Below are 16,091 nucleotides of genomic sequence, written 5' to 3'. Positions count from 1 at the left end.
ATCTATGCTCAAAGCATTGAATACTAAAATGCTTAAATTTAAAGAATATTAGCAAAAAATGGAACAAAATCAAACACTCCTTATTGTTGCAGAAGTTTGCAGTCAAACCTAAACACAAGTTTATTTAAATTAGTCTATCAAAAACTACATAAAATAGCCTAGGGTTCACGATTCGTTTTTCCAGAACAGGCAATTATATCCTGTAGTGCAGTTCACCCCTGTAACCTCAAAGCCTGGTTTCTATTTGACCAGTTACCAAGCACCTTGGTTAGATCTTATTAAAAGTTCGATGACAAAGTTCAGAAAACTGAAGAGGATGAACTGTTTTTAAGCAGTCCTTTAAACCAAGGACTGTCTCTTCTCTGTCTCCCAGTCTCCCAGCACTACCCTTTTTTACATGGTATTTTCTTTGTTCTGGCAAAAACTTCTTTTTCTCTCTTTTCTGCAGACCAGAGATTGTGTGGAGAACTTGGTTGTTAAGCCTTCTCCTTCTGGGACTGTCACAAGCCTCTGAGAAAATTCAGTTGTTTCTCCCAGGTATGTGGACATCACAGAAACGTCCAAGAAATGAATGACCCTGTAGTCATCCTCACCGTGGCCATTAAAGCCTGAACAGAACAGCATACACTGGGACTGACGAGTGCTCCTCCATAACCTCAAGGACTACAATAACTTCAATTTACTTCCTCAGGTCTTCCTCAGATTTCACTTGGACAGGATATGGATAGAAATAATTATTACTGTAATTACTTGTGCATTCTCACAACTTGATTTAATTAAGGCTTAAGCTCTTCTCAGAAAAAAAAAACAAAAAAACAAAACCAAAACCTGTTCTAATGAGAAGGTATTTAAAAAACTCTACTTTCCAAAGAAATCCCCAAATTAAAAACCTGATAGAAGGTCTGAATGCACTATAGAATAAGTACATTCAATTTACTTCTTTTCATCAGTGTACAAAGATACTGATCAGTTTACCATAAAGGCAAATGGAAATGACCCTTCAGCTAAAATATAAAAACCTTGCACTTTTAAGCTAGGAATTATTCATTTTTAATTAATCTCTCATTGTAAAATATATGAAATATGACATCATCTACAAGCAGGCTGGCAAATAATCTATAGTATTCAATAGCATCCTAGCGACTACATCAATTAATTCTGACCAGTGCTTTCAGCCTGCAAAGCATACACTCAGTCCATGCAGCACTTCCTGCTATGCCATGCAGTCATCAGCCTCAGTGGTTTATTTATCTCACATACTGAAATTCCTGAAGTTTGCTCCTAAAGGTACACAGTGTCTCGGTGCCTTGCTCTCTCTTCCTAGTCTGCAATGCTACTTTTGCAGGTGGACTGTAATACCTTACTGTATGTTACAGAAGTCTCGTTTCCAACATTTCAACATTACTTCTTAAAAAAAGAAAAAAAAAAAGAAAAAAAGAAAAAAAGAAAAGAGACTTTACGTTGCAATGTCAAAACGTTACATAGAAATGGGAGAAGGAACTTGCTGTAGCTGGAGGAAGCAAGGTTGGAGATGCGATGTGCTTTGGTACTGCCTTGTTCTCGGTGCACACCTTGTAATTATGGCAGCTTTTAAAGCTCAGGTATGCTAGAACCTCTGAAGAATGGGCTCTTGGGGGACTCTGAAGCCCTTTTTTTATTTCTTCATTGGCAAAACCCCAGCTTGCTTGTCTAGCTTTATCTATGATCATACAAGCATAACATGAAAACTGTATGACAGCTCTGGACAGCATCCCAGCACGCAGGTTCAAACTTCTCCATCTCTGCTTGGTGATTAATTGATTTTAGGACCAATCAGTTGACAAAATCAACTGATTTGTTCCCTCCAAAGGGGAAAAAATCAAACTACCTTAAAGGTGAATTTGATTAGCATTTACATTTATTAAATTCAGCGTTTCTCTGTATCAGGATGTCTACAAGTCAGGACTTTTCTAAGGGTATTTCCTTGAACATGGTTCACATATTTGCATTACCGTGTTTTACTCACCTGTGCCTTGTGTCTCTATTCCTAGTAAGACAGTCCGGTTCAGGTTTTAAAAAAAAGAAAAAAAAGAAAAAAAAAGACAAGAAATATTAATTCTCCAGAAAAGCTCTATTTTTTTTGTCTGACTGCTGTACAGCAATAACAAAACACTGTTTATCCTGGCATTCAGTATCACTTCTTCCTCTCAAAATATGTTTCCCTTCTGCCACCCACCACCTGCACATTTTCAAGTTCATTCTGAACAATCAGCTCACAATTACTGCAATGCTGCAATGCTAGATAGTTAGATTTGTGACTTCTAAGTAAGAGAATTTTAGTGTATCAGTGTCCAACATCTTTCCTGCTTTTCTCCACATCCCTGACTCCAAATTATGGGACTTCAAATCAGGACTCATTAATACAGTCAAGCCGCCCTGCCTGAAGCACATTGGTCTGCAATGCCAATCTCGCTCAGCTGCTTAAATCCAGCCACATCCTGTTATTTGTGAAGAATGATTTAATTGTATTAATTTCAGCCATGGCAGGTATATCAGACCAATAAATCAGACACACTGCACATCTGCTACTGAGTGGGGATCAGTCTTAAAGAAAAAAAAAAAAGAAAAAGCTTCCTGAAATTTCTAAACTTTTTGGGGGAAGAAACAATTGCATGAGAATCCCCATGAGAAGAAAGAACAGCTCTATTAACTCTGCACTTCGTAGAAATTCATTATGCAAAACCCATTCTAAAGGCCACTTACGATGCCCTTTTTTAACTTATGATTTTAAGGAATGCATAAGTTTTCTGATGACCGAGTTTCACTGTCGATGAGATGCGTGCTCAGGAGACAACTAAACGCAGCTGTGTCTTTAAATCAAAAAGGACAAAGTCTCGCTGTAGTTTTCATAGGCGTATCACAGCCAGGATAGGGACACAAGCCAGAGCTAATCTCTTTTTACCTCAACTCTAATATGCCAATAGAGTTTCCAGAGGGAAAGATCCGTCTGACAAAATTGAAGTCTCCAATATACACACTCCCATCAGGCCCAGAAGTCAGAGCAACTGGGGCAAAGAGTTTGCTGTTGAGTGCAAGACCATTGCAGTTGGAGCAGGAGACACTCCTCTGGTGTCCATTGCCCATCACAGTGGAGATGACCGGTGGCTGCTGGGAAATGAACATGTTTTCACCGTTTCCTTTGTGTACAATTCCTAGGCAGAAGGCGGGAGGGGATGTGAGAAAACAAGAGAAAACACAACAAACAAACAAAGCAGATATAGAGCACTTGAACTGTTCTGCCGTTTGGTATTTTGAAATGCTAGGGAAAAGCAGACCAGCAAAATAGCAACAGACATCAGATCTGTGAAAACTTCATCACGGAGCTCCAGGAACCTCCTCTGATTTTGCTCAGTCCCAGGCTTCGCCATCACCATTTTGTCGATTAGTGCTTAGCGGCTGTTTCAAAAGCCAACATCACGAGGAGAGCTCACGGTTGGTTAATGCTCTAACAAATTGACTGTTAATTGCAGTGCTATCCGATTTCTCAGGGATTACTACTTTAATATTCATTTTATTCATAAATTTTTATTAGGTAGCAGAGGAATTTCTGAGGCAGTTTGAATATTTAATTAAAGGAGATTAATGGGACAACTATGCATTTTTCACAAAGGAGCGCTGAGTGGCAGTACAAAATCAATATTCACATTTAAATGCGAGTCCTTCATGGTATATAAAAATGGTGTGGCGTGCAGCAGAGCCAAGCTCGGGGTCACAGCACCGTGGCACCGACACATTTCTTACCAACAGGAGTGTGTTATGCTCTGCCATAAAGTTCAGAACAACTTGTCAGAGGATCAGTTATTTCAGCACTGCTCTGCAGCATATGGTGTTGAATTTTCCTGATCACAACGCTGGCAGTACCAGACCCACGACAAACAATTATTTTCTCAAGTAGATATTTGCAGCACTTATTTTTAAATAACATAAAGGGCGACATATTCAATGACAACTGCAAAATTTTGGCTGTTTCTGTTTCTATTCTTAAAAATTTCTTATTCCCCTTCGAGAGCCCAGTACTTCATAAGGAACAAAGTGACATAATTAAAGGAATAAACCCAAGGGAATGTGCTTTCTGGAGGACTCTCACTGATACACCAGGAAACAAGAGACTGCAGTAAGGACACATTAAACCTCTTCAGTGTTTTCCTGAAATGTGTGTGCTGCCTCTGCCTGCTTTTCTTAAATTCTTCTACAGCATGCAGTTAAGTCCAATTAAAATTTACTGAGTGTTGCCATTGCTGTTTTGAAAAGCATTCTATTAAAATACAGTAACATTCATGGCTGCGGGGTGACCTCATTGCAGCCTATCAATACCTGAAGGGAACCTACACCCAGGAAGGGAGTAAACTCTTCAAAAGGGCTGACAGTAGCAGGACTAGGGGAAATGGATCCAAGTTGAAGGAGGGAAGATTGAGGTTGGATGTTAGGGGGAAGTTCTTTACAAGGAGAGTGGTTAGGCCCTGGAACGGGCTGCCCAGGGAGGTTGTGGATGCCCCGTCCTTGGACGTGTTCAAGGCCAGGTTGGACGGGGTCCTGGGCAACCTGATCTGATTGTGTGTGTTTGGTGGCCCTGCTAGGCAGGGGGGTTGGAACTACATGATCCTTGAGGTCCCTTCCAACCCAGATGATTCTGTGATTCTGTGATTCTGTGATTCTGTGATTCTGTGATTCAGAACAGTAAAGGACAGAATGCACGTGTTTATTTGAATGCTGGCTAAAAGAAAAACAAAAAAGGTATCTCGGCAATACGCCAGCAAAACTAATGGCAATACCCTCCCTTATGCACTGGACAGAAATAGTGCTAAATGAAGATGCTGCCCTTTGTCTGAAATTAACAATATAAAGGTAATCGTTCAACTGGCTCACACAAATTCCAGTAAATAATTAGGGCTCTCGGGAATGTTTCACTGTCAATACATGTAAACGTGTGCTTAATTTCAGGCTCCTGAGTTGCTGCTTTAATTTTAGCCAGTGCTGTGCCGTGCCGGGGCTAGAATTACCGTAAAGCACAAAGTCCCCTCAAAAGTAAATCAATACACCTGCCCATCAGAAGAAAATTCTAATTCAAAGAATACTCCGAAAAATCGGTTAATAGCACATTTATTTCTATTCATGAGATAGCTGTGCCTCTACAAGGACCCTCTAGAGGAACCACTATTTATAGTATGTGTTCTCTTCTGGATTATGAGAAATGCCCTGAAGATCTTCCAAACTGACCAATGCCTTCATGTTTAAACATCAAACTTAGGTCACGTCATGAATTGTAAATGACCAAACATCTGCACCAGAGGGAAGAAAAGTGGGAGAATAAGAGTTCACGATGGCTGAGGTGAGGATGTGATCCTCAATGTGATGCAAAAATGCTCACATTTAAAAAGCTTGCGCCTGAGAGAGCCACACATTGGAATACATATTTCTCATATCTACACTGCAGGAATCAGATATTTTCCTTTCTTTTTAAGATACTTACATTGGCACTAGAACACAGTTTTTAATTGGTATGGTTTCTGCATGTCACTACTTGTCCCTCCAAAGCTTAGGCTGTGCTATGAAGTGCAACCCTATATAATTGCATCTATTTGTTTCCACAACTACTCTATTCTACTTGATTTATTTTGTAACATCTCTGAAAGGAATAGATCTGTGAGTGTGAGGGAAGCACAGCTACCTTTCTCTAAGTATGAACAGCAGCAGATCTGCTGGAAGCAAGGCTGAACTTAAACGTAAGCTCTTTAGGACCAGTTAACTCACTAAGCAAAACGGGTTTAGTCTGAAGACAAAACTGCAATTTCCAGTAGGGAATTTTTAGAAAGATATTCAGTGTCATTTCTGTAAATTAATCCAGTGACAGTGTTTCAAAACAGGATAAATTTCATGCTACTCAGAAGTGTAGCTCTCCATATGTACAGAAGGATGCTTTAATTACAAATGGAATTCTCAGTATCTTCATACTTGAGAAGGCTCCTCATGCTTTCTATTTCACTCCTGGTGGTATGGAGATAGGTCTGAACTGTACAGTTCTGAGTCTGAATCTTGTCCTTATTATAAGTACAGTTTACATATCTGAAATGGAAGAGCTGTCTGCTAGTTTCAAGATCAGAACTGTTATTTTTAACCTTCTGAGTAATGCAGTTGACTATTTAGTTTTGTCGCTTCAGTAGGAGCCTACAAACTGCTGTTAGGAGTGTACTAGCTATGATACAAAAATCTTTTTTTTCTGTTCTAATTTTCCAGTTCCTACATACATATATAAGCCACGGACAAAGCCTACTACAATGAAGAGGAATGCTCAATGACAGAGCTGAGCCGTGGCTGAGCTCCATGCTCCTCACGACTGCACACAAGTGCTTACACCCTGCCAGATGTGTCTCAGTAGCTGCAGATGAAGACGTCCAATGCTTTCCCTCTGATGTCAGCCCCCTTCATGGCCAGTGCCGCAGGAACACGTGAGGAAGAGGAGCAGCTATGGGAAGCTGGGGAAGTGTGCACAGCCTGTATGATTTCAGAGGAGGTGCTGTGACTGACAGGTCGCTGCTCTCTGGTGCTTCCTGTGTCACACAGCTGGGATGGGGCCAGCAAGCAATTCATCACAGTATATCCCATGGTCAGGAGTGGTTTAGCACTGCTTGCATTATAATTGTATTTTTTACAAAATCTGAAAACTTAGCGACTACAGGGGTGAATTACAGCAGGAAGCACCGCAGTTAGCAGACAGCCATATAAACTGGAGTTAGCGCCAGCAATTTAGTCTTGAAATTAAACTATGCAAGTGGTAAATTGGCACTAAGGAGGAGACTATAGGGCACACAGTTGGGGGCTGAGCTGACTAAGGTCAGATTTCTCTTTGTGTTAAATGTCAATAGCTGGCATTTAAAAGAGACAATCTATACAAACCAATAACACAGGGTATGAAAGAACTGCTGCTTAAAATGTCAAACTATTTTAAATCAAAACAGAAATCCAAATAATTTACAAACTAAATTTGACCTTTTGTATTTGGAATATTTATACTCTAGTTGCGCATTCAACAACAGAACTTGTAAAATCCTGACAGCCATACATCTGTGCATGAATCTTCATTATAGAAGTTTGCAGATGGAAATAGATTTCAGTGGAAAAACTCCCAGTTGGAGCAAATTGAGATAAATTGACTGAATCCAGCACTATGTTGGTTCCTATGAGCTGAAATCTGAGCCCAAGTCTCCCAAGGAAAGCGAGATACCAGTTTACCTGCAAAATCGTATTTTTTCTGGTTGGCATAACTTGTATTAAATTATTGTTTTGATAATTTAATTCTTGATTACAGATATTGAGGGTAAAAAAAGAAAAAAAAAAAAAAAAAGCAAAGAAGCAGGAATAAAATAAAAGGAATGATAAGATAGATTCAAGTCTCCATGCTTGAAAAATCTCCATGCTTGAAGAATCTCCATGGAGCGTTAACAGCACAACAAAAGGAACAGCATGACATCAGGATTTTTCTAGTGCTTTAAAAGGTGCTGGATTGCTTGTCCTGAAGAGTAATCTACCGTGCTTCTTCACAAAGAGGGCAACCACAAAAGCCTCTGCACATTGGACTGGCCACTCATCATTCAAAAGTTCTGATTCCACACCTGCTCTGTCTCCCTCTATGTCTGTTGGCACCAGAGATACCGCTAATCAAGGTTGGTCGTCGGATGAATTACAGACTTGACTGAGAATATAACATACACAAACTCACCTAAAATGTAATACTTCCTTACCAACGGTGTGAAAATGAGCCTAAATGAGCGTGCCCTTTTCCCATGCAAATGACAAAACGTTGTTGTGATCACCAGTTAGAGATTATTAGCGTTTAATACCTGGGAGCCAGAACATTTAAAATATCCTTTCAGATGGCATTTACAGTTCATTTCTCAAGAAAGGAGGATGCACAATCAAAGAAAGGAGATTAAGTAGTAGGAACAGTAACACTGAATATCTGAACAATTAATTCCTTTAGAATTTGTTTTCTTCTTCTGCATGGCCAGTTAATAAAGGAACGACTTACCACTTTGTGGATTTAATACATGGTGTTTGTTTATGGACCAGCCTCCCAGATTTGAAGCATCCATTTCAAAGCCTTGAAGGATTACTGTTCTTTTCTCCCACAGAATAAAATCAGGACATGTCTCATATTCATATCCCACCGACACTGCAAACAAATAATTAAAGATCTATCAGTCTATTTTTTCTTCCTCTGTGAACTACTATGTAATTTTTCTTTACAGGTTTTGATATTCACCTGTCAAGTAACGATAGCACGGATTTACCTCTGCTTGACTGCTATTGTTGAGTAGTATTTTTTTTAAAGAGTTTCAGAGATTCGTACCTTACAACAGCTATGGTTAGTACCACTTCAAAGAAGAGAAGTGTTTCTATTATCAGTTATAGTTGTCTTAAGAACATCAATCTTTTCAACTAGTGTTTCTGCTAATTATCTGAGCAGTAGCCAAAGGAGAAAAACAAAATCCACATTAAAACTCAATGAAGGGGTTTTGCTTGTTTGTGTGTTTGCTGGGTGCGAGAACACTGGTACCAAATTCTCATAAATTAGATTTTTTTTGAAATGCAACATTCTTTAACCTAACCTTGCTCTAAGGACTGCAGTTAGACAGAAATGGACCTCCAAACAGAAAATTATGCTATGCTGACAACAAATCCTAGATGCTTGGTAGGAAATATTGACATATTTTAGCCTTTCCAAAATAAAAATGTCTTCAAATATATTTTAATATGAAATAAAATGTAGTTCAAAAAACACAGTTTTCTGACATTTTCAGTCTTCTCACTTTTTCTATCTAGCAGCTCTAGGTACATTTTGCTTGAACCATGCATAGTTATAATACCATCAAAATTCCATTATCGGATTCAATCACAACATTTTGATTAGCAGGGAGCATTTTTGTTTGTAAGATAAATGTTTTATGGGAAGCGGAAAGCCGTTCCTTACAATTTCACTTGCCAGAGCTGCTTTGTTATTTTAGCAGAAAGAACCTGGTTTTGCAGCTAAACTCTGGCTTGGAAAATTCACATCTCCTTAAGTACTGCTGATGTTTAAAACTACAGGTTTCAGTATTCTCCCATTTTTGAGCTCCAGGAGCTCTTGTGACTAAAACCAGCACTCTTTCTAGGTGAGTCCATGTCTGCGTGCCCAGCTGTGTGTACGGAGCTTCTTCCAGAATGGCTACTGACCCCCTGTGCTGGGATGAGCTTAAAGGTTCAGTAGCCAAACACACTATTTTCTAGGTGTTAATCCAGGGGGAAGATAAAGGGTAGATTTTTCCTATGAAGCAACCTCACACTTGTCACCTACATGTTAGCATCTTCGCCCCATTCAGGCACTTAACACATCCAATCCTGGGTCAGACGTGTATAGTTGAGAAAAGGGAAGACCTATAAGACAGAGTCACTCAGCCTAGCTAAGTGAATCATTACAGACCCCCACAGGACAGAGTTTCAGCTGCTGTGAGGTACCACGCTGATATTTAGGTCAAGGGAGGCATAACAATCCATACCATCTGAGAATCTGTGCCAATGGATCCACAGTGGCACACTTAACATCACTGTAGCTAACACTAAAAGTGCACCTGCTATTCCCCCCTTACATCTGATGTTTCTGAGCTGTCAAGCACCCTCTAGAGGCTATCATTCCCTTTTTAAAAGTTTCCCTGCTCACAGGCAGTGTGTAGCTGCCTTTTTGTCCCTTTCCATCAGCAACACTCAGACATGCACTCACTCGGTGTGTCTACATAAGTGTTTCTATGCATACGCTAAGAATTTTTCAGACAGCTTATGCTCCAAAAAGAAATAATGGGATGATCTTAATGTAGGACGTCCCAAGCCATCTAAATGGATGTTCCATACATTAAATGTTCATACATTAAAATTTCCGATCAACTGTTTTGCATGTAAAATAATCAAGGTGAAGCATAAAAATTACAAAGGCAATCAAGTGGCTGGGCTTGAAAAGTATTTGTGTCTGGCAGCGTTTGAAAAACGCTGTGGCTTTTGTAAATGAAATGACAATCTCAATTTTAACCTCATTGTGGAGCGTTATTTTCTGGCCAACTTCATTTATAACTCTTTTATGAGGTGACTGAGATTTCACTGCAAGAAGGAGAAGAATTGCAGTAGCTATCTTTTTGGACACTAACAGCCAGCAAGAGCAGTTGCAGCCTTAAAATGGATTTCAAAAGATTTACTGAAATCACCTGAACCAAAAATCTATTATTTTCACACAATTATTTAGGAGAATCAAGAATAATTTGTTAGCCCCAGCATATCACAGCTTCAGGGCTGCTGCTACTGTTCCAAAATAAAGGTATAAAAACATACGATATGATTAAGCACAACAGCAACCTCTACTTCAACCTCTCCTGAAGTATTTGTACTTATCAGCGTCTTACTTTGAACAATGAATGTAACTCAACAGAAGCAACAAGTAGAACAATAAACTGAGGAACCTCGGACTAATCTGCTTGAGAGTTTACATTTGCATCCAGGAGTGTAAGACGTAGCACATCGCTTGTCCCTGTTCTAGGGGACGCAGTGTAAGATTGACCAAATTGAAGGATTTACTGATGTTTCTCTGGAAATCTTGCCTTTTCCTATGCTGAATTACAGCAGCATGCAAACTATACCATGGAGGGCTGGTGTTAACATTCACATGATATTTTTTTTACTTCGAACAAAAAGAACACATCCTATTTTATCAGCCTTGCTGCTACTTGGAGAAAAGCAAGTGGTCTCTCGTTAAAAAGACTTCTGGAACAGAGAAATACCAACTAACATTTTGGAAACAAATTTAAACAAAACTATTTTTGTGGTGAAATGTACTCAAAGCCATCTTTCCTGTAAACAATTCCATGATAATTTCTGTCAGCGACCTCAAAGAAGAATAAAAATGTTTATGGTAGTTATAAAACCAAATGCAGATGGTTATATTCCTGAGTTACAGGACTTCAACCTGCTGCAATTTAATTTAATTAAAATAAAATCTGAACAGAATGCATTATTAAATATTGGTAATACACTGGCAGAGAAAATTATTTTGACAAAATTTACAATAACAGATGCAGATAAAGGCCCCTGAATACTACGGTGTGTCGTATTAAAACTTTATTACAATCTAACAAGCATGCTAACAGTTCTCTTAAAGATTTTTGATCCTATCTTGCAAGAAGCATGACTAAAGTAAGCAAAAGAAAATAAAATTACGTCACAATTAAATGATTAAGAAGTTGCTCTCCTGCACCATTTTGCAAGCCTTATTCATATTTAAACATAAGACTCATCTATTTCTAATTTGAGAACATGTAACCACAGCATCATTTCATAAGACGTTACGTATTTGATTTCCAAACATCCAGGCATGTACTGGACTTGATCATAATAAGGTTCTTGAATGATGTGGAGGGAATTGGCATACTGAACATTTCCATCTCCAGAAGGTTAGTGTTAACATGCACTGACAGAGCCTTGGTACAGGGCACATGTAAACAGTCCAAAGAAAGGCCCTCGCCACCCTTCTGCTCCTGCCTGATTACCAGTGGGAATGCCAAAGGGCATGCTGGAATTTTGCTTTATTTATGGACTAGTAGAAATTTATATGTGAAAGCAACAATCCATTTAACAACTTCTCTCACTCCAAAACACTAGCAGGAATCTGTCAGTATGGACTGAGATGAGATTTGGCCTCTAGTAGTGGAGTTTCATGAGATGAGCTACAAAGGATGCTCCTGCTCCCTGCCACATGCCAACCCAGAGGTTCAGAGAGCTCTCCCGTGTTAGTGCCAGCACCTGACTGTTCCCTTAGTAAAGCAGTTCACCCTTCTGCAGGTTTGAGCCAGATGTGGTAGATCAGAGGCAGATGGGATAATGCAGCAGCTCAGGATGCCTTGTGCTAAGGATGGAGCTTTGATTGCTTTAGGCCAATTGTAATGTGTGAGCTTCAGCTGAAATGAGAAGACCTGTGTTTCAGCACTAGCATTCATAGCAGATCAGAAAGCTAATGAAGCTGAAAATTTGTCAATTATTTTCTGGTAGCTTCAGTTTTCAGCTGAATTTGTTCCCGATCTGGCTCATTTCATGATCAAATATATGTGAGTGGTGGCTCAGGGGAGATGGAAGGACCATGGGAACGTTCCTTCTGGCAGCAGCCTGCACTTCTATCAGCTTAAATAGGCTGTGGGATTGCTGTCCTAGAATAAGCTCCTTGTTTTCTGATATATTCCCATGTACACCTCATGATATAAAGTCATACTCAGTATTTTTGTTTCTAACATAATCCTTTATGGCACCAACAGCTACGTCTGCACCATTCTCCAAGCAAAAATGGAAGTGCTATCGTCCTCCTTTCTCCCATCTCCTATCCACACAGCTGCTTTGCAGCCTGCCTGGGAGCATGTGATAAGAGAGTCAGGTATGAGATGTGCTGGGAGCTGCTGGGGATAGTGCAGCCTGGATGGCACCTCTTGGCTTTACATGGGTCAACGTGCCACAGACAACACGACAGGTCCTAAACGAAGCTTCTGGCTGCTGCCCAGATTAGCACTTTACTCTCTAGAATGAGGCACACTCCTTGTGAGGATGGATGGCTTCATGGAGCCCTTGCTATACTTGTTTTATAGCCTGTTCCTGCCAATGCCTCTTGCTATTATCCCTCAACTTAAAAAGCAAACCAGAACTACTAAAAAAGTGAATAGGACTCATTCACAGCTCTAAGCTTTGCTGATAAAACAAATAATCTTGACAGAAATAGGTATTCGGATATGTAGGATTAGTCCATTAAGAAACAGAATCCCAGAATCAATTAGAAGAAACAGCAAGAGGAATCAAATAATGAAAACCATAACAAAGAATGTTGGATAAACAAACAGCACTTTCGCAGACACCTTTCCTGTTGCAGTTTTCAACATATCTGCTTGGTAAAGAAAGCCTTTTTAATGTGATCATTTTCTTATAAATACCTTCAAACAACAAATCAAGAAGTTGTAACTGTTAGAGACATGAAATGTAGAAAAAAAAAATGCCTGAAAGTTAGAGTTTTGTAAACCCTAAGTGGAAATGACATTTTAAATGTCACAGCCAAAAAATGAGAGAAAAAATGACACACCAAAGGTCATATTCAAAGTAACATTCAAAAACAAAGACAGCTAAATATAATGCTGTTAGTACATAGCCATTCTCAGAGGGAAAAGGGGATTTTCAAATTGATTAAATTAGAAAGATGACATTGGAGGAACAAGAAAATAAATATTCCTAGGAAACTACAAGTCATTTTAGCCAAAGAGGCATTTGATTAAAAAAAAAAAATAAAATGTAAGCGTGGCTACAAAATGTATAAGCTGTACTTTCTAGGCTTCACTCATGTTAGAGCTTTTGCTTATACCAAAGTGATTCTACATACCCATAGCTTCTGCCAGACCAGAAACCTTCTGTCCATATATATCTGTCTTATTCCAGGCAAATGTGTAGACCAAATTGGCTGCAGCAGGAAACCATTTCTGAAGCAGGCGTCCCTCAACAGCAATGATCAGATGTACTTTTGTCATTCCAGAAGGGATCGTTGTGTGCGTCAGAATAACGCGCAGCAAAGTTTTGTACCCCGGCGTTCGACTGCTGAGATAACTCAGCTTCACAAAACTGGAAGGAATTGGGATCTCCTCCTGGACCACCTTGGGGAAAACAAAAAGAAAAAGACATAAAACATCCTTGTATCTATGGCTATGGAAAATGCACAATTTATTTATCTGCAACGACAACAGAAGGCTACTTTACAATTCACAGTCATGATGTGATCACAATAGTGATCACTTCTGTGTTGCTCTGAGCAATGCAGTATAGAATCACAGAATCATGGAATGGCTTGGGTTGGAAAGCACCCCAAAAATCATGAAGTTCCAACCACCCTGCCACAGGCAAGGCCACCAACCTCCAGATCTGGTACTAGACCAGGTTGCCCAGGGCCCCATCCAACCTGTCTTGAACACCTCCAGGGATGAAGTCTCTCCAACTCTCTCCAACACTGAAAATTTACTGGACAGTGGTCCATCTATTTTGATAAAGAACCTCTTCCTATAATTCTTCATGTTTACCTACTGAGGAGCAAGTGCTAGCTCCCTGTAATAAGCACTACAGTTCATAATGATCTGGATGACTGTTATAGCTTTACCTACGCTTTATTATTTGGGATACTCGATGAGTGGTTTTTTTTAATTATTATTTTATTTTAATATGCACACACTTCACACATTACATCATGATTTGAAGACACTATTCTGTTTTGGAGGCAATAACTCCAAGGTTGGGAGAGCAAAGAAATTAGAAAAACTTTCCTGACAAACCAGCTTCTGTGCAGCAGTGCTTGCACTAGGGCTAAACTCCAGCAAGAGGGGGCATGGTGTTAGAAGGCAGGGCATCAGAAACCTAACAAGCTAACTGGGGACACAGAGCAGTGAAGATGAAACAGTCAGGGCATCCGTCATCTCGCTAACAGGTGAGTCAGTCCCCATGGTGTGCAACAGAGTTCACATCCCACAGCACTGCTGTCATTGCCGCCGTCTGAATCACTGGGATCAGAGCTGGCGTGGCTCTGCCCATGTGGAGTGGTATCAACTTCCCAGCTGCTGCGAGAGGGACTGCAAAGACAGTGAGCTTGCGTGGGAAATGGAGAAGCTTGGCCTCGACCTTCTGAATGGCACAGGCCTCTGAGCTACAACAAGGGATTTAGCTCTTGTGATCTACTGAGAGAAAGGAGCTCTTGTAGGAATGGCTGAGATGGGGAACAGGCAAGAGAGGGGAACAGCTAGCTTCCTGAAGAATGCCAGCACAGTCGCTCCAAAGCCACTGAAAACCTTAACACTGAAAACCTTAAAAAGGTCAGTGATTTGAGTGAATTTCAGTAACAAGCCAGTCTCTCACAATCTTAAATTAGCTGAGTTCAGAAAAAATACAAACTGTTTTGTTTATATTCCCATTTTCCCATCTTTGTTGTTTAACAATAAATTCCCTCACTCTCACAACATCCTTATTTATGTACTGCAACAGTGTCACTGCCACAGCATTGCTGCAGTACAGCTGGAGGCCTGCCAGCACTTGTCCTTTCAACATATGAAACGCAGTGTTGCCAGGGAAATCCTGCTCCCTTTGCTGTTCCCGATTTACAGTGTTCCCCTTCTTTCCTGCTGACATCCCAGCTGCCCCCTCTGTCATACATCTGACATCTTCTTATTTTTAATAGAAAAGCAGGAAGAAATATTCATGCATTGATACATGCTAATCTACTTCATTCTCCCATTATTCTGGGTTATTTTTTGCTCTTTCCCCAGTACTGTACAAGTTGACACACTAATGACCCTCCAATGCTGAAAAATAAACAGGGGCCGAGTTCCCTCTGAGCAGACTGCATCTTTATGGACCTCATTGTTGTTTTTTTTTTTTTAAGAAACAACCAGGAAGACCTCGTGTGGAGTAATGTAACCCATTTTTTCTTACTGGTGCACATCAGTTATTAATTTCTTAGTTCTTCTCAGTTCATTACTTCACTTCATGTGTTTTTTGACGATGGTCACCAGCTGGCTGAACCAAGATCTGTTTCTGATCTTACTGCTTGAATTCCGTGGAAACAACATACACTAATAGTGGGGTTTAGTTTGACGTGACCTAAAACTGGTGTTGCTGTATCTCGTGGGGCATTCTACATACATCACCTTTATTAAGAGCAGTTAAAGGCAAGATTAATACAAAGTGGTACTAAACACATAAAAGAGACTCGAGAATAAAAGATATTTAAATATAAACAATCCAAAAGATCATATTAAAAGTGCTCTATGTTGAAAAGAATAATAGAAAAGAAAAGCAGCTAACATATCGCTGGAGAAGCCATTGTAAAGAAGATGTGAACAGATGAAAAATCCCTTGTCTTTAAGGAACTCTGTGGAATGTCTCACATTGATGTCTGGTGATGTTGTACTGTTCATTTGTAACTTAGAAATGGTTTTGTGCATTTCTATAAATAAATAGGGATTTCAATA

The 16,091-nt window shown here is 39.7% G+C and overlaps 1 protein-coding gene across 4 annotated transcripts in view; it reads right to left on the bottom strand.

Annotated features, from left to right (window-relative positions):
* TENM1 (teneurin transmembrane protein 1) overlaps positions 1-16,091 on the bottom strand; it is a 227,757-nt gene that overhangs the window by 50,141 nt on the left and 161,525 nt on the right. For 3 of the 4 annotated variants that reach the window (XM_042825108.1, XM_042825110.1, XM_042825111.1), the window contains 4 exons: positions 13,466-13,733; positions 8,066-8,209; positions 2,942-3,191; positions 2,006-2,026 (listed from right to left, as the gene is read on the bottom strand). In XM_042825108.1, coding sequence (XP_042681042.1) covers positions 2,006-2,026; positions 2,942-3,191; positions 8,066-8,209; positions 13,466-13,733 — 683 coding nt within the window. The remainder of the gene's footprint in view (positions 1-2,005; positions 2,027-2,941; positions 3,192-8,065; positions 8,210-13,465; positions 13,734-16,091) is intronic. The other variant, XM_042825109.1, reaches the window with a different exon arrangement.

Source organism: Centrocercus urophasianus, unplaced genomic scaffold, assembly GCF_019232065.1.
Source record: "Centrocercus urophasianus isolate 14NV4802_14NV808 unplaced genomic scaffold, USGS_Curo_1.0 seq_24, whole genome shotgun sequence".
Classification (NCBI taxonomy): Eukaryota; Metazoa; Chordata; class Aves; order Galliformes; family Phasianidae; genus Centrocercus; species Centrocercus urophasianus.
This window is presented reverse-complemented; position numbering and strand designations above follow the sequence as displayed.